Source organism: Diadema antillarum, unplaced genomic scaffold (genome assembly GCF_040938485.1).
Source record: "Diadema antillarum isolate AM-2024a unplaced genomic scaffold, OU_Dant_1.0 seq00001411_RagTag, whole genome shotgun sequence".
NCBI lineage: Eukaryota > Metazoa > Echinodermata > Echinoidea > Diadematoida > Diadematidae > Diadema > Diadema antillarum.
The window spans coordinates 1,224,949-1,247,755 of NW_027272165.1; the positions used below are offsets into that span (position 1 = coordinate 1,224,949).

The 22,807-nt window shown below is 40.2% G+C and overlaps 1 protein-coding gene across 1 annotated transcript in view; it reads left to right on the forward strand.

Moving 5' to 3' along the window:
* Positions 1-21,861, forward strand: part of LOC139709199 (cyclin-G-associated kinase-like) — a 28,823-nt gene extending 6,962 nt beyond the window's left edge. Inside the window, exons 4-22 of the mRNA XM_071621150.1 lie at positions 1,193-1,447; positions 6,161-6,286; positions 7,419-7,508; positions 8,445-8,580; positions 9,257-9,433; positions 9,771-9,909; positions 10,633-10,831; positions 11,319-11,441; positions 12,555-12,688; positions 13,088-13,204; positions 13,799-13,879; positions 14,493-14,610; positions 14,835-14,914; positions 15,898-16,088; positions 17,354-18,459; positions 18,817-19,303; positions 19,941-20,095; positions 20,531-20,659; positions 21,115-21,861. Coding sequence (XP_071477251.1) covers positions 1,193-1,447; positions 6,161-6,286; positions 7,419-7,508; positions 8,445-8,580; positions 9,257-9,433; positions 9,771-9,909; positions 10,633-10,831; positions 11,319-11,441; positions 12,555-12,688; positions 13,088-13,204; positions 13,799-13,879; positions 14,493-14,610; positions 14,835-14,914; positions 15,898-16,088; positions 17,354-18,459; positions 18,817-19,303; positions 19,941-20,095; positions 20,531-20,659; positions 21,115-21,264 — 3,993 coding nt within the window. The 3' untranslated portion in view covers positions 21,265-21,861. The remainder of the gene's footprint in view (positions 1-1,192; positions 1,448-6,160; positions 6,287-7,418; positions 7,509-8,444; positions 8,581-9,256; positions 9,434-9,770; positions 9,910-10,632; positions 10,832-11,318; positions 11,442-12,554; positions 12,689-13,087; positions 13,205-13,798; positions 13,880-14,492; positions 14,611-14,834; positions 14,915-15,897; positions 16,089-17,353; positions 18,460-18,816; positions 19,304-19,940; positions 20,096-20,530; positions 20,660-21,114) is intronic.
* Positions 21,862-22,807: the final 946 nt, after the last annotated feature.

The following is a 22,807-nucleotide window of genomic DNA, read 5'->3' on the forward strand; positions in this document are numbered from 1 at the left end:
ACAAGGTGTCAAGAACATTGGCAGGGCACTGCACTTTTTGGTCAAAAGCCTTTTATATGATGGTCAGTGGTCAGAAGTCAATGTCATTGTCAAGACCTCATTCCATGTTTGCTGTTACTGAAGTTAAATTTTATTAAACTCCTCCACACATAAATACTTATTGTGGAGCAGCAACATTTCTGATCACGTTTGGCAAAAGGATGGTTGGCCGTCAGATGGTAAAACGGTCTATCTCGAAAATTGCTGTTCTGAGAAAAATGACTTTAAAGTTTAGAGGTTTGAGCTTTGTTAGGAGGTGGGTATAATGTATTTTTAGCAATGGGACAAGAAGAAGCATATTAAACACTGATAACTGAAGAATTTTGTGCTTATTTGGGGTTTTAATTATAGAATAAATGAGATTTTTGTGCAGATAGACTGTTTAACCACAGCACATGTATACACTCCCGCTACACATCATAAGATGGTAAAATGGTCTATCTTCTAGATAGACCACAAACACTATGTAAACTGGTCTAACTCGAAGATAGACCATTTTACCATCTGACAGCGATGATTTAAAAAGTCTCAATTAAGAAGGTTACATTCTGCATGATGCTTTATATAAAAGATAGCTCGTCTTACCTCCAAACGATATAACCGACAATGGGCTAACTCAAAGATAGACTGTTTTACCATCAAATCTGAAGGAAAAATACAAAAAAGTACCAAGATAGCGGAAATTATCTCTAAAACAAGACATGATGGGATTTTCTCGATAGCACCATTGGAAAGAGCACCCTCACATGTCCCGGAAAGTGAATTTACCTCAAAAAGTCAAATTTTCGAGTTAGACCGTCTTACAGTGTACCATCTGACGGCCGTGGTGGGAATTAACATGATTCCCACAGTAAATTGCTTGGATTGGACTTCACTTCACAGCTCTTTGAATACCAGAAAATCTGTGTAAGTCTAGTTCTTGTAAACAGTATGTGTTTGGACCTGTTGTCCCGCTTACCACTCAATATATTGTTATTCATAGTGGAAAAGAGACAGTAAGTTTGGAAAACAAAGGTTAAGGCATTTGTTTTTAAAATTGCTGTGAAAAAGAACTAGATAAAAAAAAGGATGATCACACAAGTTGCATGCATGCCTAAAGTTCCATTCTTTGCAAGAAATGTTGTTAGAACTTGACCATCCACTGTCAAATCAGAAAAGACTCTCTGGACACCCAAACATCGTCCAGTTCTTCTCGGCCGCTTCCATCGGCAAGGAAGAATCGGAACATGGTCAGTCGGAGTACCTGCTCCTCATGGAGCTGTGTCCAGGTGGTCAGCTTGTGGATGTGATCAACAGCCACCCCGCCCCCTTGAGCTGCGATGATGTCCTACAGGTGTTCTACCAGGCTTGCAGGGCGGTTCAGCACATGCACAAGCAGACCCCACCTGTGACCCACCGGGACCTCAAGGTGAGCCTCCTTTTCATGTCTGTTGATCGCATCACTTAATGTGTGGTGTGTTCACTGTCGAATTTCAAGACTTGGAATTTCAAATAACTGACACAAATATCTATGGGAGGGACTTAATTGTATCACTGTTTGCTGCCGGGTAAGTAATTGTGTATGTTTCATCGAGTTTATTTGTTTCTCTGCTAGGGCAAGTCCAAGATAAGGTCCCCTCAGAAGGCAAAATTTCATCTATGCTCAATGTTGACATGTTTGGTATCATTTTGAAGCTTATGAGTTGAAGTTTTGATTTCCATGGAGGAAAAAATGATATGTAAATTTATGCAAATTTCAAGGGCTTCATTTGCATAAATGTGAAACACAGCGTTACGTATGGGACATTTATAAAAATTCATATTAATTCAAAGGAAAGCAAATGATATTTGATTAATATGTGGACATAAGAAGTTCATCACATAGTTTAACTTTGTATGAAAATTTAGGGATTATGCAAATGATTATGCAAATTAGCTCGTGTCCTATCATGAGATGTCCCATACGTAACAAAATGAGGTCATTTTTTTAGGTTTTTTCTGAAATTGCTATGGTTATTTTAATGCCCTTTTGGAAAGTTCTAATTTATTGTTTAGAGAAATCAAATACCAGAGAAAAAAGAAAAAAAAAGTAAAAGAAATATTTTTTATTAGGCATTAAAATAATGTTACGTATGGGAAAAATGCGTTACATATGGGACATCCTCATACATATTGCATGTGAATGCATGTAGCAAGCTGGAAGGTCTCTCAGTACACAAATGGTCTATCATCCTGAAGAAAGCATCCCAACATTGTAGCTACTTTTTGAGTTATAGACACTTGAAACAATACATGAACTTGACTGAACAATTTTCAGAAAGGGGGAGGGGAAAATGGCAAAATACACAATGAAAAATCAACATTAAAGGGATGGTATAGTTTTTTGTAGAAATGGGGATTCAGTTTTCAACATTTAAAGAGATGATTGGAAACCAATTACTGAATTACTTAAGAGCATAAAATCCTAAGACTTGAGGAATTCAAAGTTTATGTGATGGAGATCCAATTTGAAATGGTTGTGATATATATAGAAAAAAAATAAAAAGTAAAATGATTTTTTTTTTATTGCAAGTGATACACAAATTGTCCTTATTCAGTTTTCAGTAGTAGCCACAACAAAATTCATGGGTATACAATACATACTGAGGTGTGACTCGAATCAATGACCTGACTGCTAGACAGCCATCATATATCTCCTCGATCACTGGGGTTCCACGCAGCAGGTATTGCTTATTTATTAAACTTAATATTTCTTGTGTCAAGTTGTTTTTCATTGAAACTAAATGGCAAACTGCCCTTCATCAATGGAAGTAAACACTTTATTAAACTATTCAATTTTTTCAGTAGTAACTATCCTGATAAAAATAGGGCATACATACTCAGGTTGGTCATAAAAAATATAGAATATGATTGAATGTGATTATGATGGTAAATATCTGGGGAATATTGTTCCCTTGTCAATCTGGATCAGTATTTGAGTAATTTCAACTGATTCCACCTCAATAATTATGCAAAAATTTGTTTATGGGTATTTTGCAAAATTATTTTGCAAAATACCCATAAACATGGTTCCCCACACACTAAACGAATGGGGGACAAAGGGCATGCATACCCAGGTTGGTCATGAAAATATAAAAATATGATTGAATATGATTTTGATGGTGAATATTTGAGGAATATTGTTTCCTTGACAATCTGGATCGGTATTTGAGTAGTTTCAACTGATTTTACTTCAATAATTATGCAAAATACCCATAAACATGGTTCTTCACACACTAAATGAATGGGGGACAAACTGTCCCATACGTAACTGTCCCATACGTAACACGTCATGTCTGTCTTTGATTAGAACCTGTCATTAGAGCTTTTTGCCTAATGACATGAAACTTACCTGTGATAATCTTGAGTGTTGTGACTTTCATCACAGTGAGTTACAAGTTGTAGAATGATATACTTTCAGAGAGTTTTGAGGTTGAAAAAAATGTTCAAAAAAACAAAATTTTTCTGGTCCCATACGTAACGGCACATATTTTCTCTTCTAGAATATAATTGTCAAGGTCATTTTTTCCAATTTTTTACATGATTATACTTCTTCTAGATATCAATCACCATGATGAAGTTCAATATGATCAAAGGCCATCAACACTATTTTTCAGGTCATAAAAGTCTCTGAATGTCCCATACGTAACGTGCGCGTTATCTTGGACTTGCCCGCTAACTTTCTCTCTGAGTTGCACTTTGTGCCATCAAATTTCAAGTGAGAGCTGCTAACCTTTGGAAGCACGAATTAGTACTCAGCACCTCAGCAGTTGATGGTTTACCTGCAAAATCTGTATTTATTCAACTGGCTCTCTTTTTTAGATACTATGAAACATACTTATTGTATGTCTTTACACCCTGCATAATTAAGTAAGTGTTTTTGCTCGAATTAATGTTTAAAACATTAAAATTCAGTTGTCAGTCCATCTAAATACCTTGCTTATTGAGAGCAAACCTACTTCCAAGCTCTTGCTTCAGCTACAAAATCACCTAACCCTTTATCGATCTTATTGAGGCCAAGATTCACACATTAATATCTGTATCAAAGTCACTGCAGATTAAATGATGCACTGAATTCACAGCAGATAGCTCTTGTAAAAGGGATAGTACATACAACAGCAAGCACCGTCATCATCCTCTGTGCAAAATATTCAAAAGTCTCAATAGAAGTTGCACAAAGCTGCAACAGTCAAACGTACCTAGATTATAGAGTCCATAAAACAAAAAAATCTCAGTTAAAGTTGTAGTTACGGCTGCAACAGAGTGTATAAGATATAGTCTTTATTGAAGCTGTGCAAGTCTGCAACACTAAACAGTGGTCCTATAGTAAATATGGACAGTCTCAGCTGAAGTTGCAGAAGGCTAATCTGTCAACGACGTATTTCACGGCCTCAATGGAAGATTAATGCCAGCCTGCTCAAAATGCCAATCAGTCCTGGCTTCAAAGATTCGTCAAAATCATCTTAAGGTTACAGAAGACTCGGTTACTGATTGAAGGCAGCAGAATCTGAACAGGTCATTTCATGGCATATCTTCCGATGACTGGATTCAGGTTCATTTACACATGTATGCTCAAGCGAAAGCGGTGCAGAGAGGAGCTGGATTTTATGGTGTCCCCATCAACACACTGCCGACACTCTGGGGAGATATTCATGAAAGCGGCGTTGTGTGTCAACTCTTCCTGGTGGCTCAGAATATCATGTCACATGGATGAAATGTCCATGAAATAAAGTCATATGTACTGTTAAGTAATGCCTGAAATAAATCTAAACTGTAACAGTCAGAATTGTGTTCTTTTCTGCCTGAGATGAAGCAATATCATGGATCTAGCTTCAACTGTTTCTCCATGAACCCACCACCGACACCCTACATAGGCGAGATATCCCGGTATTCACAAAGTTCTGCTGGGAGCTACTCACTACAGTGGCTCACATGTGCACATGCTCTTGAATTCAGTGCCATAGTGTATCACAGATTTTAAGGCTTTGATGCATAGAAAACACGTGTGACACATGTGTGGATCCCATGATTGTGCACTCATGCATGTTTGCATACATTCTCTGTATAGCTGAGACAAGTCATGCCTCAACCTTTTGTCAGTTGACTATTGAAATTAGCTTCCTTTTTTCCCTTTCAAATTCTTTTTTGATGGGCTCTAGTGTTTTGGTATTCCCCATACACTTTTGTAACAAATGAAATTATTGGTTGGCAGCTCTGAATTATTGTCAATGCAGGGTGCTACATAAGCACTTGCCCGATTGCCCGGGGCAAGTGAAAATCAAAGTCGGGCAAGTGTTTGGGAACAATGAGAAAAAAATGCTTGCCCGAATAGGGCAAGCAGAATGTTTTGAAGCCAGCCTTTTTTTCACTTTTCCACCTTTCAAACCCACGAAGCCAGCCTAACAGAAGCCCAAGGATAATGACTGTTTAGTGATCAATACAAAGCACTGAAATTTCATTTCAGCACTATCTAACATTTTGCAAGCAATACCAACACTCGATCGAACCGAGTTTGTTTTTCCAATGTGTCAAGCCCTTGGCTTACACAATGTACAAGTGATTTTCTTCATTTAATTTTCTGATATTTTTGTGCTTTCTATGTGGGCAAGTAAAATTAATGTTCGGGCAAGTGTTCTGCAACGATTTAAAGATCTGCTTGCCCGACTGGGCAAGTGGTAAAAAAAGACTATGTAGCACCCTGCAATGTTAACAGTGATATGGCCCCCTTCTTTCTCTTCTTCAGGGGTAGGAATCAGAGTGTTAGTGGGGGTGCTCTGACAAGTACATAGAACATCATGATGTCGCAAATGATGCTGAGGGTCATGATGATGATAGTGGCAACATTTTCAATATGATAGTGATGATTATCAATGTAAAATGATTATTTTAATCAATTGTCATTGATTAATGATGTTGAACTTTCTCAATTAGAGATGGCTCTTGAAGTAGATTCTGTCTTTTGCCCTACAATAAAGACGGGTCCACATACAACATATTACAACAAATTTCAGGGAGAGATGAACAAATTCCCCTTAATAATCCTCCTATCTGGATACCTGTAAGATGAAGTCTGATGCAATGTTTGTTTGTATTTTTATTTCAGTTGGAAAACTTCTTGATAGGAGCCAAGGGTACCCTGAAGCTGTGTGACTTTGGGAGTTCCACCACCAAGTCTTACCAGCCGGATGACACCTGGTCCTCCCTCAAAAGGAGCATGCTGGAAGATGAGGTATGTTTGCCATTTAATCTACAAGTCTCAGCATTTAATTTAGTGATGCAGTACTGTATAAGCTGTTATTTTCGCGAGGGTTTAATTTTTCGCCAATTTCGCGAATGACCGTTGGACTGCAAATTTAACAACACGCAAAAATGTCGCCGTGTGCCAGGGTAATAGCACACTTGTGATAGAGCCAGTGCCAATTTGCGAAAGCAACTTTTCGCAAAAATGTCTGTGACCTCCTCATTTGCAAAAATATCTGTGTGCGAGAAGGACAGCTTATACAGTATAATATGTGTGTGTGTGTGTGTGTGTGCTTGATTGGCTGATTATTGGTCTGTCCTGTGTGTATTGAGTTACAGCTGTGTAGATGTAGATATTTACTGTCTTCCTTGTAATTAGGTGGTGGTATCTTGTCATTTTTTTTTCTTCTTTTTTTTCCCCCTGAGAAAGCGAGTCGTACTCAATGAAAGCTGTCATGATGATATGTGTGGCACTTAGAAAGAGAGTGAAAGAGAAAGAGAGATGTTATCTTTATCTTTAACCTATTTTCTTCAGGATTCTGCAGTCCATGTAAACTGCCTTCACAGACCATCGAGTTCCAGTATTCCAAGGGTTAATTGTAAATGTAAATGTGTGAATGCATGCCAGTTTGCTTTGTGATAGTCCATTAATAAGTGATTGTGTGTAGAGGTCTAAATTTTATATGTCAAAGCTGCAAAGTAGTTTTGGATGCAAAAATGTATTTTTAGGAAGAAGGGCAAGAATTTTGTCATACATGGGTATTTGTCTTCTTGCAGCAGAATTTGAACTGCAGAAGCATTTTGAGTTCCTCCGTTCTATCCAGTCAGAGAAAATTCACTACAGCATTATTTTATATTTATTTCACTTACCACATGTGGTAACAGTTGAGTTATGCCCAAACAGCTTTATACATTTTTACAGTTATAGTTGTAAATTCCAATCATCTACTTTTTGGCAGTGGTTCCCAATTCTGTTTCTGTTTTCTCGTCATCTTTGCTCTTGTGTGTATGTATGTGTGTAGATGTAGTGCACAGTGGTTAGTTGTTTGTTTCTTCTCTATTCGCAAATCTGAATGTATGATGATTAGGTAATTATATTGGTTATGACTTTTATCTTCCAGCTTGCCAGACACACCACACCAATGTACAGAACGCCAGAGATGTTGGATCTCTATCAGAACTTTCCAATCAACCATGCTATGGATGTATGGGTAAGCATGCATGCCACTTGAGTGGAGGCCTCTTGTAGTGAATAGCTCCATATAGAGGATGTCTAGTTCCCTATAAAAGATAACAAGCACATTTCCATGCACATCTAAGACCGAGATTTAAGCTCATCTCTATCAGCAGAAGTCAAGTATTGCGCTATTGAACACTAACCCATCTTCTAGCATAGACACTTGTTAGCTTTATTTTTCTGATAGCAATTTTAGCTTCCTACACATACTAAGTACATTTCTATAAAGGTGCCTTGTTTTCCTATTCCTGCACAAGTTTCCCCGAGAAATGAAATGTCTTTCCACACCCTGACATCAGAATGTTAATGGCTCTCTAATTTTGGAATGGAATTAGTTTTGCCAGTCGAGATGCACATGAAACAAACCATCTCCCTGAAATGTTTTTGGAAACTCCCTGATTTTGCAGTTTGAATGTTAGTAGCCCTTGTGCCAAATCCATTTTTTTTTTTTTTTTTGCATGATTGGATTGAATAATTTTGATTTGATTCTGTGTAATCCAAATAGTATGTATTTTGATGAAAATACCAAACATCGATAAGGATGTTTATCGACTGCTTTAGTCATATCTGCCACAGAGGCTGTGTGGGTCATTTGTTATCTTGTCTTAACCCGTTGAGGACGAGTCCCAAGTATATTCGGGTGAGGGTCTATGGGAAATGCGTGTTGTAGCAAAATCAAACCGTTCCTGACGGGTTAATTGAAGTACAAATGTCGAGCAAAAATATCCAATGAGTTTTGCTTTACCTGGTATACAGCTATTGTATAGGAGCCTCTTTATTAACAGATCAAGTTTTACACACACCCTGTGTATGCACCTTGTATGTATACCTCAGAATGGTTTTAGTAATACGGTGTGTAATTCATTCTCCTAGCCAATGTTCTCTGTACCATCATCTCTCCTACTTGCAGGCTCTAGGCTGTATGCTATACACACTGTGCTTCAGACAGCACCCCTTTGAAGACTCAGCCAAGCTGAGGATTATCAATGCAAACTACTCCATACCCGAGGATGACCAGGAGTTTACCATCCTACATGACCTAATGCGTGAGTTCTCACCAGTTCCTGTATTTTGGTTTTGTTAATTCATTTTTATTATTATTATTTTTTTTTTTTGGGGGGGGGGGGGTCTGAATGGATATATTCCAATCACTGCATAGACCTAGGGCAATGTCCTGTAAAATATTTTCTGATCATTGTAAACTGATGTAATTAAAAAGTGCAGGTTTGTTGCGGAAGTCATCTATTTTTTTTTCATTATCGCAATGGTACAATTGAAACTTTCTACATTTTGCGGAAGATATTGTATTGATATTTATGTTCTAGCATCAGCATAACAATTAACTATGAATTAAGCAAGACCTCTTTCGATCACAGGATAAGTGATCATTTCAATAGATATACAGTATGCAGATTCGTGTGATCATTAATTGTATGTGTGTATGTGTATTGTGTGCATATACAGGTATGAAACATATTGTCATTGTGTGAAGGTAGGAAGTGATATTTTCATGAAATGAAATCATCATTAAAGTATAAACAGAATGTGGTGTGTCCAGGTAACTAGATTGAAACTTTATCCCATTTGAAGGTTTTGTTTTGTTTTGTTTTCGTGTTATAAAGTAGAACCTCTTTTACCCCCTTTCCTCAGTACACAAGGCACATCCCTCACATCACAATCAAATTAATGTTCTTATTCATTTTATTTTGTTATTTCCCACAGGGGGAATGTTAAGGGTTGACCCCAGGGACAGACCGCCAGTTGAAGTCATTGTAGCTCAGCTGCAGGAAATTGCAGCAGCCCGTAGCGTGACACTGAAGGGCCCCCTCAGGGTCCTGACGAGAGCCAACCACACACAAGCAGGCAGCAGTCCAGCTAAGAGACCACCTGAGCGAGATGGTGAATATTGATCCTTTTGTGAATGACTCTTGACATCTTAATGCTTCCTGATTGGGACTTGTGACTGACTGATCCCTGGTCATTTATAGTTGCTTAGTCAGTACCTTTGACTATAAATCTTTGATTACTCATGAGTGCTTAGTCAGCACCTTTGATTGATAGACTCTTAGTAGTCATGACTGTCTTGTTTGGATTACTTTTTTTTGATTGATCACAAGATGGTCGTGATTACCTAGTTGGGATTTGTGACAGACTGATTGTAGACTTATTACAACTGTGTAGTCAGTTATGGGACTATTTATATTTGAAGCCCTCTTCTCTGCTTAATTATGTCCAGCAAATAATGTTGGTCAGCGACCGCAGGATGTCACTGACTCATCTGCCGGAAACTTTCTTGGAATGATGAAGGGAGCTGGCGGAAATCTCTTGCGCAACCTGAAGGACACATCCAGCAGAATGGCACAGACAGTGGCAAGGTTAGTGTGCTGACATCTCTAACCTTACGTACTGTGGTATCACTGATCTGATTATGACATCACAATGCACAACTATTTTCTATTCCCTTGACAGCAATAACTGGATTACTGATATTTCTTGACTGAAAATCTTGCACAACATTAATTATTGGTTTAACAGCTGCGATATTGAACAGAAGCTGCACATATGTAACCTGATTTGGAAAAAATTTGCATTTGATTGACAAAATTGCCCTTCCTGGATGTAAAAAAAACGCTGCTTATTCAATGTTTATTCACATCGATGAAGAGCAATTTGTCAATCATTTGCAATAAAAATAATGATGCAAAAATCATTGAAATAGAAAATGTTGTTAGATGTGAAGGATCAAGGAAAATATTGTGGTTCTCCAGACAGTTTGTGCACAGGTGGAAATTCTTTTGCAAATGCTATGTGCAATCACTGCAATGTGCACTTTATTGCCATACTGTGAAGTCTGTAACAGGGGTTGCATTGGTTTATTCTTGCTTTAGTTACAGAAACAGGATAGATGTATTGATTAATGATTTACAGATGTACGAGGTAGGATGTATTTAAGGCTCTGCATTCCTCTGTGATTCAGGCAATGTAAAATAATGGTAAACCTGATGTTAACTGAGAGAAGTGAGGCACATTAATTTTTGTAGTCATATATTCAAGCTTTACTCTGATTATCCTCATTTTACTACTGTGATTATCTCTAGCTATGCAAAGTCGGAGCTGGACATCACTTACATCACCAGCCGGATCATAGTCATGTCCTTCCCTGCCGAGGGCATAGAATCTGCTTACAAGAACGGGATTGACGATGTGCGCAGCTTTCTGGACTCCAGGCACAGTGGCAGATACCATGTCTTCAATCTAGCGCAGAGGACGTACCGGCCAATCAAATTTGAGAACAGGGTACAGCCTCTTGTCAACTTGAGTGAAAAAAATTGGCACGAGAGTTCCCACAGAGAAAAATTGCAGTTACATTACAAGATGAGTTATGAAAACAAATAAACGCCAAGGACGATCTCTGTATTGTACGGGATTCAAACTAATTTACTCATCAAAATAGTTTGCTTGTCAACAGCTAGTTCAAAGAGCCGAGTGTCTGCAATGCTATTCAAATCGATTATGTTCAAATGTGGTCTATTCAAATCTATTATGTTCAAGTGTGGTTTAATGTCATTGAGAAGCTCATTTCATTTCAGTACCTGATTGACTCTGATTGTATCCCAAACACCTCAATGTAATCATACAGAACCAGCAACCATGGTAACCATCCTATGTTATTATGTGATATCAGACATGATATTGCTACTTTTCATTCAAAGTCTAGGTGCCCTTCCAGTCTCCCACTGGCTTTAATATTCAAATTTTCTGTTCTCACCTTTTTTTCTGCCAGGTGTCAGATTGTGGTTTTCCGGCCAAGAGACCTCCCAACTTGGTTCTCCTCTACCATGTGTGTCGAAACATGTATCTTTGGATGCAGAGGGACCCTAAGAATGTATGCGTCCTCCACTGCCAGGTATGTGAATGAACAGTGAGCAAACTGTCTCACTGTGTTTGTGTAGTTGTCGTATGCCTGCCTTACCAACGGCTATGATGAATTCCTTTCCAAGACACAAGTTTGATTTTTTTCTTTGTTTGTAGACATTTCTGTAGAATATTCAGTATCTGTCAATGAATTGTAAGTTCAAAATCAATAGGGGGGTTCGCACACACACCAATTAGGGGGATACAAATCTCGAGATTTGCATCGCGATCGCTATCTCGAGTTTTTTGCATGTGTGGACAGAAAAAACCCAAAAATTAGCGCGATAAGCATCACGATGCTAATCCCAAGAAATCTTGTGCTAATTCCTCAATTAGCGGGATAATTTGCCCCGCGCAGGTACGTGTGAACCGTCGGGTTTAGAATCTCAGGTTTTTATATCCCATCATGCAATGCGCACAACACAACAGCGAGGCCTCTGCGAAGAGGTCCTTAACCTCTTTGGCGCACCACAACAACAGTGCGTGAACCACACCACTGACGCGCAAAAAACAATGGGCAAAGAGGAGCGCGCGCAGGCAGTGATAGAGAAGCATGCTGTGTGACCCAGTTTGCAGGTTTTGCTGTTATCTCGATCGGCAATTAGCGGGATAATTCTGTACGTGTGAACGATTGCAAAAAACTCGAGATTCCGAGGGCGATCGCTATCCCGCTAATTTGGAGCGTGTGAACGGTTGCAAAAAATCTCGAGATATGGAGCGCGATCGTCATCCCGTTAATTTGTACGTGTGAACCCGGCTTATGATTCTTACATTGAATTGTTTTTATTGCAACTGAATGGAAAATTTGCTCTTCAGTTTTCACTTCAGTGAATGTAGTAATTCCCATGATGATTCAAGCATGCAGCAGGTACTTAACAGGGTTCTTACATTATGAGGTTATGCCATCCCACTGTAGGTGTGGTTTGCTGTGATTTGATTTGATATGTGCATAGTTTTTCAGGTAGTCCAAACATTAACATAATGAGGATAAGTTATTTGGAAGAAAATGCAAAGTATAATCCTTCCAATGCATTTGCCTGCCAAAAGTCCCACTTTCGATACCAAGAATTGTTAATGAACGTCCGTCTGTCATCTTCACACACAGGATGGGAAAGCATCAACAGCGACTGTGGTAGCAGCTTTCTTCACATTCTGTCGTCTCTTCGGGACTGTGGATACCAGTCTCTATATGTTCACCGTCAAGCGAGGGCCTCCTGGTATTACGCCATCGCAGAAAAGGTACAATGAGGTTCCCCCCCCCCCCCTCCACCCCCATCTGTGGGGGCAAGACTTTTGTAGTAACGAGCTCATTGTGATGTAGATGTAAGTCATGATATGCACTTTTGTGCAGCAATGTCCGTAGTTCTCCTAAAATGTAAATGGTAATGTTTTGAGATTAATTTCCAATTGCAAAAAGAATATATGTCAATATGAAGATGACCTCTTGTAAGATATTTTGATAACAATGTATAATAACTTATGGAACATTTGGTGTTCTATCAGATAGTCTGGTATGGTGCACTTTTTAAATCCTTGTCCCTGGAGAAAGAAGGCTTTCATACACAAACCTAGAAATGATTGGTTGCTGCTGATGTTTTGTAATCTAAAGCTGTGTGTTGTGTTTTTTGCCATGAATAGATACATGGAGTACATCTGTGGGATGCTGTCACCAGAGAAACCCCTCGTCCCTCACCAGAGAGTGCTGCTCATGAAGACCCTCAGACTGACTCCCGTCCCACTCTACAACAAGATGAGGCAAGCTTTGGGCTCTCTCCTTACCAATCCCATTTCACTGCCATCTACCATGCATTTCAGTACTGTTTGTATGATAATCAAAGTCACCAGATCTAACATGGCGTAGTATGATAGGCTTTTAATCATGTGGTAAGCATACAACTATATTGTATCTCATGTCTTATTTTACCTTTAAGTGGAAAAATTAATCCTCCATTCTGAAGTGTGCCCTTTCTTTGAAGTTCATCGTTGAGGGAGATGTCAGCACTATTTAGCAGGCTGCTCTTCTGTTTTACCCTTCCTTCCTTGCTTTTTGAGGGGTAAAAATTATATTCTTAATGCTTTGTATTGAAAAAAAAAGAGAAGATAGTAGACATGGCCACATACCTCTTATCTGATTGCCAAATAAAACATTGTATGGTCAAATAATCACTACAGAAGGATAGCTTGTACTTGGCAGGTTCACCATTTAGAAGTGCGCCTACTTTTTGTCTGTATGTAATTGTACACTTGTAGTACCAGCATGCTATTTGTATGAATATGTGTTGCATGTTAGGGTCCTTAGTCATGGAATTCAATTTATTTACAAAGTGCTTAATTTTGATTGTCATTCAGGAGTGGTTGCCGTCCATTTTGTGAAGTATTCCATGATGAGGAGAGAATTCTTTCTACTTCACAGGAGTATGAAAGGATGAGGTAAATCTGAATTGATGTCATATAATCATGTCTGTGTGTAATTGCTACCAGCATTAAAGATGTCTCGGCGCAAAGATGGTGTACATTTTGTATTCCATCCATCTAATGACCAGGAAAACGTTATGAACTGATAACTTCTAATACTTTGTTTCATCAAAAAGTCATAAGTTTTAAAGATGCAGAATCTTGTGGTCATTACTCTTGCTGAGCAGTACACTCTCAGAGTTGCTAATGATCCAACATCTACAAGAACCTTGTTTTATCAATGTATTTGTTAAGTAATCAATAAATTTATGCATTTGTTTGTTTATGTACTTATTTATCAATGTATTTTTTTTACAAGGCTTTTCCCAATTAAGCCTTTGTTTGATAAAAAAAAAATAATCATCTCCAATGATTAAGCTTGACATAGTAAAATTTTACTTGTGTGCAAGTTTGTTTGAAGTTAACTATGATTGATGGCTACATTGGAGGGGAAACAGTAAGTAAGTTGGATCTTTCCTCTCTGAGGTATTGCTAGATTGTTGCTGAAGCTAGTGGAAAGTAGCATTTCGAATCTCGGAACATTTTTCATCCTGTAGATGTATCTGGTTTCCATCCTATTATCATTTAGGGGCTTTGAGATAGAGGATGGTTCGGCCACCATAGAACTCAACCTCCCTGTCGCGGGTGACATCATGATTGCTGTCTACCATGCCCGCTCAACATTTGGTGGAAAAGTGCAAGGAAAGGTGAGGAGATTTCGTTTGGAGTCTAGTGCTTAATAAACCGGCTGATTGTGGATGCTTTAATGTGTTGAGAGTAGTTCTTCTTTATTCTTTGATGTTTGCATTCAATATTCTTCACTCTGGTGGCATTGCTGTTTATTCATATCTTCTAAAATTCATGGATTGGGGGAATTTGAATAGAGCTGGTTGAATTTATGTTCTTAATCAATTCTTGTTATTAATTGCAGGTAACTGGACTGAAGATGTTCCAGTTCCAATTCTACACTGGCTTTGTGGAATTAGGAACCAAGGAAATCACTTTTAGCAAGTAAGTTCCAGCAGCTTATCTGGTTAAGTCTGACAAAACATGCACGGACTGCATGCATGGGCACTAGTACAAGTAGTATACTATTTCTACTTCTTTACATAAGTGGAAATGCTCTGCATCTGCGTATTGGAGGGTGATGCACATGCTTACGTGCATGTATTATAAAACAGACATATCTGCTCCCACACCTAATACACGAGTGCACATAGATGTTTGCTATAATGAAAAAATTATTCTGTCTGGGCTACATCATAAGTGTGCCTCATATATAGTACAAGCATCACCTGATTAGGCAATAATTTGCCTATGATATGTAAAGTGTCATTCATAGCTGAAGTTTCAAAATTAAAATGACAAAGAAATGTCATTTTTTTAAACAACTAAAAACTTGCTTTCATAGTGTTCAGAACTTCCAAGTGAATGGCCTGGTACCAGATAATTTTTATTTTGTTTTGTTTTGTTTCATTTTTATGATGTACCATCCAGCCAGTTCAGGATCACCCCTTCACAGGAGTTTAGCAAAATGAACCAGTAATGCTATGTTCATGTACATATATATCGATTCTCTAGCAAAATTTAGAATAGTAGATGGAATCTGACTTATGCTGTTTTTTTTTCTTCAAAAGGCTTCCTAGGCTTCCCAAGTTTCCCCAAAAGTGAATGTTTACAAACTGATCTAAAATCTTTCGTATATTTTAGATGTTTTCAAGTTCATGTGCCAGGGAGGGATAGCTTGAAATGTTAGTTAACTATTCATGAGGTAATTATGACTCTTTCACTCCCAAATCAATCAGCTCTTCTCTGTTCCTCATGTATTTCCCTTCAGAATGAAACATGAGTGATTTTATTTTTTTTTAATATTTCATTGTTTAGGATGACATTACATAAAAATTGTTTCCTTTCAACAATGAAGCATGAACCTAGTCTGTGGAAACATTATGTGATATTTGTGATGACAATGCCTACTGTTCCACCTGTGTCAGGTATGAGCTGGACTCCTTCGAACACGAAAAGTTTGCCGATCACTTCCACGTCACCCTGGATGTGGTGGTGTCAGAGAATGACAGGGTGCCCGAGAAGCGCCCCCCTTGGGCGACCTTTGAGACCCAGCGCCTGACCCCCAAGTACTGCTTCTCTGGCCAGGAGGAGTGGGACAGTGTCAGAAATCAGTTCGGTGAGGACAAATGGGGTCAAGAATCTTTGACTAGAGGTAGGGGTAGCAGTAAAAGAAAAGTGGAACCTGCTTGGTCAGGGCAAAACTTGTGACAGCAAACACAGTGAACTTGCATGATATTGCACATGCTCCAAAAGCCAACTTTTTTGACCAGCATACATTTATGAGCATAGGGAGCATAAATGTACCTAGTTTGATGGGGAAGGGATGGGAGGGTGAGGGAGGGGGTGCTTGATAGTCTCAAAACATTCTGAATATTGAAAAGAAATTGTGAGTTTTTAATCTAGGCACATCAGAGGCATAGTTGCTATTAAAAGCTATTACTACACACATGTGACACAGGGCTCATTTCAACAAATTTTGAAATTTTAAAATTGTCATGTACATTTGAAAGAGTAATGTCATTCTGCTGTTGAAGTCTGCAGCAATTATGAATTTAAAAAAAAAAAAATTTCTTCATAATATGAAGGAATTGGTGCATTTGCGGTGGCATTTTACTTATGATTGATTCAAATGTATAGGATGACTTGTAACTAAGATATGACATTTCATCGTTCCTTGTGACTAAAGCTATTCCAAGAGATTCTTATTAAAGAGAAGGGATGATGGAGCTGAAATCAACAAGGTCAGTGTTGATTGAAGTCTTCCTGTTTTTCCCAAGATTGAAATCAGTCTGCTGCCCTCTGAAGACCACAATGTGACAAGATCTTCATTGTGGACAGATACGGGGCAGACATGTGTCACTGATAAATGTTTTTACTGTGGTTAGATGGTGTTGTACCTTGCAAATATTGTTTGATATCTTTACCACGTTTCTTTTCTCCCGAATTTTGTAATATTATGCAGTGGTGAGGTGCGAATGAGTGCATATTGTTACATGAATTGTTAATGCTAAACATTCTGTGAAGTACAGCTGCAGATATTAAGTGATTTTGTTCATAAAATGTGACCTGTTTCCAGCATATTGCCATAATTTTGATTCAAAATGATATAAACTATAGACAGCTGTATTCCATGAAAATCAAAAAGTTATTTACTAGTGATTTCAATATCCAAATTCAAAGCCATGTTGCAATCCTATTCCTAGAAAGCATGATTTGCTCTTTTTAAATCATCTCTGCATAACATCTTTATGAACTCACATAACAGGACTACCAGATGTATTAGGGGGCGATATATGAAGTTTGTAAAAGGTGACGTTCACTTAAAATTTTCATGTAATATTCTTTGAATTAATGTGTTTGCTCTGCGCATTTCATTTGCAGGTACCATGGATGAAAAGGCAAAGCTATCGAAGGAGAGGGAGCAGAAGGAAAAGAGAGCAGCCGAGAGCTCAGCTGCTAATCCTCCCTCAAAGTCCACCCCACCCACCGCCCAGACTGCCCCCCAGGAGCCACCTGCAGGCAGCGACAAGAAGAGCTTCTTCCAGTCTCTCTCCTGGCAGGACAAGGATGGGCCGCCGGAAGGGGGCCAGGTGAAACTCCCGACCCAGGAGAACGAGACCTTACTCGACGATGACGACAGCGAGGACGATTTTGAAGACTTCCAAGCTCTCCGCTTAGCCAACCCCGGTCAGACGACAAACGCTCAAAGACCTGTCCAGCTGGCTGGTGGTAGTGAAGACAGTTTTTTCAAGGCAGATGTCAGCCAAGCTCCACAGGGCGGGGCGAAGGAGGAGGACTTCTTCGCCGACTTCGGCTCTGAGAGGGCTGAGCCCGAGGAGTCTCAGACTGCAGACCTCCTGAACATTGGTGGCAGCCAGCGAGGGCAGCCACCGGCACCTGAATCCAACCTCATGGACCCAGGACCAAGAGACCCATCTAACTTTGATCTCCTTGTTGACACAACCGCCAAGCTGGATGTTGGCAGCACCACACCAAAGAATGCCCAGTCTCGGGATACGTTTGATCCGTTCATGCAGTCCAAGCCACAGTCACAACAGCGTACAACACCAGTCACGCCACAGTCGCAGCAGCAGCAAGCGCCCGCCAGCGACACGTTTGATCCCTTCGCTTCTCCGTCATCCTCCCAGCAAGGAACGCCAAAGGCTGCAGCCAAGCAGCCAGAACCGACCAGCAATCAAAAACAGACTGAAGAAGAAGACCTCTTTGATCCATTTGCAGCCTTTGGACAGCAGGCATTCAATCCATCAACCAATGCCCAGCAGCCACAGCCTGCTGCAGCCACCAGTAAACCACTCTTTGACCCCTTTGGTGGTCAGATGAGATCCACCCCCTCGCCAACACCAGCATCAAGCAGCAACCACCTGAGTGCTCCTCAGGGAGGCATGCCCCGGCAGACACACAGCAGCGACAACCTTTTGGGCAACTTTGGAGGTTTTGCACAAAATGGCGGTCCTACTTTGAAACAGGTTTGTTCATTTTGTTGTTTTTTTGTAAATCTTCCATCTTGTGTGATGTTGTAGAATAAGATCCATCTATCACTTATCCAGGTTAAATGTCAGCTGATAATGATTCAGCATTATGTCTCGGGTATCAGATGAATTTAGTCCATTATTCAGCATACTCCTTTGATTTCTGATAGCATAACCAAGTTATCAAGAGCAACATATATGTGTACAGTGTGTCAGTTTGAAAGACAATTTGTTTGTTTTTGGCATCATGTTTTTGTGTCAGAATCTTGTTCATGGCATCAAAACATAGTTCTGTATGGAAAGTTTGAAACCTCTTTATAATTCCTTTTTTCCTCTTCTTTTCACCACCAACAGAGTAGCAGTGGGCCAGATCTCATGTCAGGGTGGGACCAAGGCAGCCAAGCAGCCAAGTCCAGCCCGATGCAGCCCCAGCCAAACAGGACGCCAAACAGCTCGCCAGCAGTGAACCCTGGGGCAAAGAAAGACCCCTTTGCGGGTTTTGCCAACTTCTCGCCAACCCCCTCAGGCCCGAAGCCCATGAACCAGCAGCAGCAGCGGAGCCCCCAGCAGCCCCAGCAGCCCCAGCAGCCCAAGCAGCCGCCCCAGAACTTTGGCAACTGGCAGGCAAAGCCCGGCCCCGTCTACGGGCAGGGCATGGGCATGGGTATGGGGTCCCCCTCGCACACAGCCAGGCCGGCCCAGCCCCAGACGTCGCCAATGAAGACTGCCCCATCTCCGCAACAGCAGCCACAGCAGCAGCAGCAACAAGCCAAACCCAACTACCATGCCACAGGATTCAGTGTCATCGGGAACAGGGAGGAAAGGGGCAAGAGGATGGGTGGTGAGTTTCAAAGAGTGACTCTTTTTTTACCTTCCTTCCTAAACTTTCCTTTCCCTGTGAAGTTGTTAGTATTCTGTAGTTTTATTATGTCCCCCTGTTAATCCTGGGCCCTATTCCACTAACATTGGAACTACTGTATACACCGAATATTTAGCGAGGTTTTTATTTTCGCGAATTTCGCGAGTCAGGTGCTATTCGCAAAATTAAAGACACACGAAATTATTGACTCTGATCCTGATGTGAATGTGATGTACGCGTGAACACTCCTCCGGTCAGTACAGGACTCCACGATCGCGAATTTAACCACTCACGAAATCGTCGGGCATTCCCGATTCACGAAAATTTAGACTCGCGAAATATATGGCGTATACAGTATATCAAAATAGTCAGTGAAGCCAGAGTTCTGGCAGATTCAGATCAGATCAGTTAGGAAGGCTACATAGACTTTCACAATGTATTAGAGACCATGGCATATTGTTCCCAAATGGCTAAGTGAAACAGTTAGTAGCTTCTTAGGACTGATAGATCCCAAAATTGTCCGTAAGATCAACTGAATTTAACATAGGATTGATTGTAGAGCTTAGTGAAACATCCCCCTGGTCACATGCCATCTGTAATTATTCTCTCATCAATGCAGGTTTCATGACCAGCAAGGCAGCCCAGCAGGCTGACTTCAGCAACCTCCTGTCCGGCCAGGGATTCCAGTCTGCCAGCAAGAAGAGTGAGCCCAAGACCATCAACGACATGAAGAGGAAGGAACTAGAGAGGGTGACTGACCCCAACGTACTCAAGGTCAGTGATTGGAAGATGTGAATTTCTCCCTGTTCCTATCAAAGTAGACTTCCTAGGTTCCTCAACATGAATAGCACTGAGATTCTTGAATGTACAACGTAGGCCTTGCATGCCTTGATACCAGTACCTGAGTGGGAATGATGAATATTCCTTTGATTTGTTAATATGGTCTAAGATGCATCATGTTTTCAGGATGCTTTTCCAACCGTCCTTTTTCCTCTTAGTGAAAAATGAAAAATTACTAGATGTAAGCTTGCTGATGAAGCTTGGGATATATGCAATGATACAAAGGTGAGCTGAATACAAACACAAGTCTATTTTGTGATTATTTACATAGTTAATTCTGTAAAACGCTTCACTGCCCTGCTGATGGTTGTTTGCATGAAGGTGCAGTCCTAATATCCCTAGATGTGTCATCTTTTTGTGCTGCTTCAGGTGCGAGATTGGATCAAAGGAAAGGAGAACAACATCCGAGCCCTGATCTGCTCCTTGCACCAGGTGCTGTGGGATGGGGAGGAGAGGTGGAAACCCATAGGAATGCACCAGCTGGTGGAACACAACCAGGTATGTTCTCTGTTCCTTTCATTAGCCCTTAGCCCCTCAAGTCCTGGGGTAATTTTGGAGGGAGAAATTATCATCCTACCCTCATTACATTATCAACTCTGAATATTAACTGTCTATCTTGTCTTAGACAGAATGATAGCTGAAACTAGTTGATTTCGTTAAAACTTCACAAAATTGGAAAGAAATGTACCAAAATCTCAGAGAGAAATAGGATCTTTGATTCTATGAATTGTGTTGCCATTGATTTGTCATGCTGAGAAAGTACAATATTTCCATTTTTAACCAAGACCAAATAATGACATTTGGGATGTGTGTTTTTTGCCTGCACGGGTTGCTTTTGAAACAAAGTTCACCACTGTTGATACCTTTGCTCAGAGCCTAACCTGCTGAGAAACTAGGCCTCCTTCAGACTGCCTGGTATTTATCAAATTGTCCTCTTGTTTTGTCTCCACCAGGTCAAGAAGTGGTATCGCAAGGCCGTTCTCACAGCGCACCCTGACAAGCAGATTGGCTCCCCCCACGAAGAGCTGGCCAAGCTCATCTTCATGGAGCTCAACGATGCCTGGGCAGAGTTTGAGAACTCCGGCGCTCAATCCCTGTACTGAGGTGTTCTCCGCCAAGCCCAGAATGCTTGGAGGGGAGTTTGAGTGGACTTTGTTAATGTGTTAACCAAACAGATTAAAAGATCATCGCTTGGGGAATGAACGGGAGATGACTGGCATGGTAATACAAGAGGCTCTGGTGATCTGTCAGCCCAATCAGCTTGCTGCTGCCACTCTTGTCATGGGTCCATCCAAGTGAAAGTATTGTGTGAATGTTGCTCTGCACAACGTGATGTCATCAACAGATAAAAATTTGTGTGAATCTTGTGGAACATGTTGAAAAGTGGAACACATTTCACAGTTTACATGCTCAGCCAGTTGAGATAAGATTTGGAATTTTTTTAATGATGGTGCAGATTGTCAAGGCTTGCTGTCACCAGAAATCGAGCATTATTTCCAAGACTTTTGTGATAGAAAATCAGTCAAAAGATGGGCGTACCTAGATGGATGTTGCAGCATGGCAAATATGCACATGTATGGGCCACTGCAGTGTAGGCCCTACCGTTTATCGAGTGCACATTTAGCACAGGCTGATGAGAAGTATGTTCATGCACAAATAAAAGATATTGACTCAAGAGGATGAGAAAAATTCATGTGTTTTTGTTTTCACACCAGTGCCATGCTGCACACACACCAACAATACAAAGTTGCATGAAATTATTCTTCCTGTGAAGTATTCCCCACTTTAACTGGCCACTTTAATATAGCATCCCATCTCTTGCAAATGGATCAATTCACCCCTTGTTGGGAGTTTTATTCGGAGGACAGATGGTGAGAAGCTGTGAATGTAGATGACATGTCTCTTTGATATAGGAAGGTTACGTTCCTGCTTTGCAAAATCTAGTGTACTTCTACATATCCAAGCAACTGCAGTTCTCTGGACCTGTGTCAGGTGGCTGAGATGAACGGCAATGAAGAATATGGACAGCAAGATGTGTGCATTTTTAGCAGCACCATCCGCCTGAAAACCTTCACCTACCAGACTTTAGTAGCTGTCTCTCATCGGTTCACACAAAATGCGTGAAGAAGAGTCTTGCTCAAACAGAGTTTATTCCCCCATGCCGCAGGTGGGAACTTGCAAAGCAAAAAGGAATAAGAGTTCTATGTGCATTGATTAAGATTTGTGCAACAGGTGCGAGTGCCTGATGCTGTCATGAAGAATGGCGAGAAAAGCCGAGTTAAAGTGGGGTCTTTTTAAGGTGAAAGACCAAGGGAAACTTGCACACACACAAAAAAATCTTTTCTGAAATGAGCATACAACTTTCACTATAGATGGCAGGTACACACTTTGCTTTACATCTACTTTGGTGGTATTCACATACTCCTTAAAAAGTGACATTTCAGGTCAGTTCTTAACTCTCCTCAACAGGAAAAAAAAAAAGAAGGAATGGTAAAGATATTTTCCGCCATAATTGAAGGATGGCGTGTGTGTTGAATTGTAAGATGAAAAGAACAGCAGATATACAAATGTAGAATTGATTTTTACTCTATTTGCATGTCACAACAAATTTGTTTTTACCAAGGATTCATTGATACTTCCATTTAC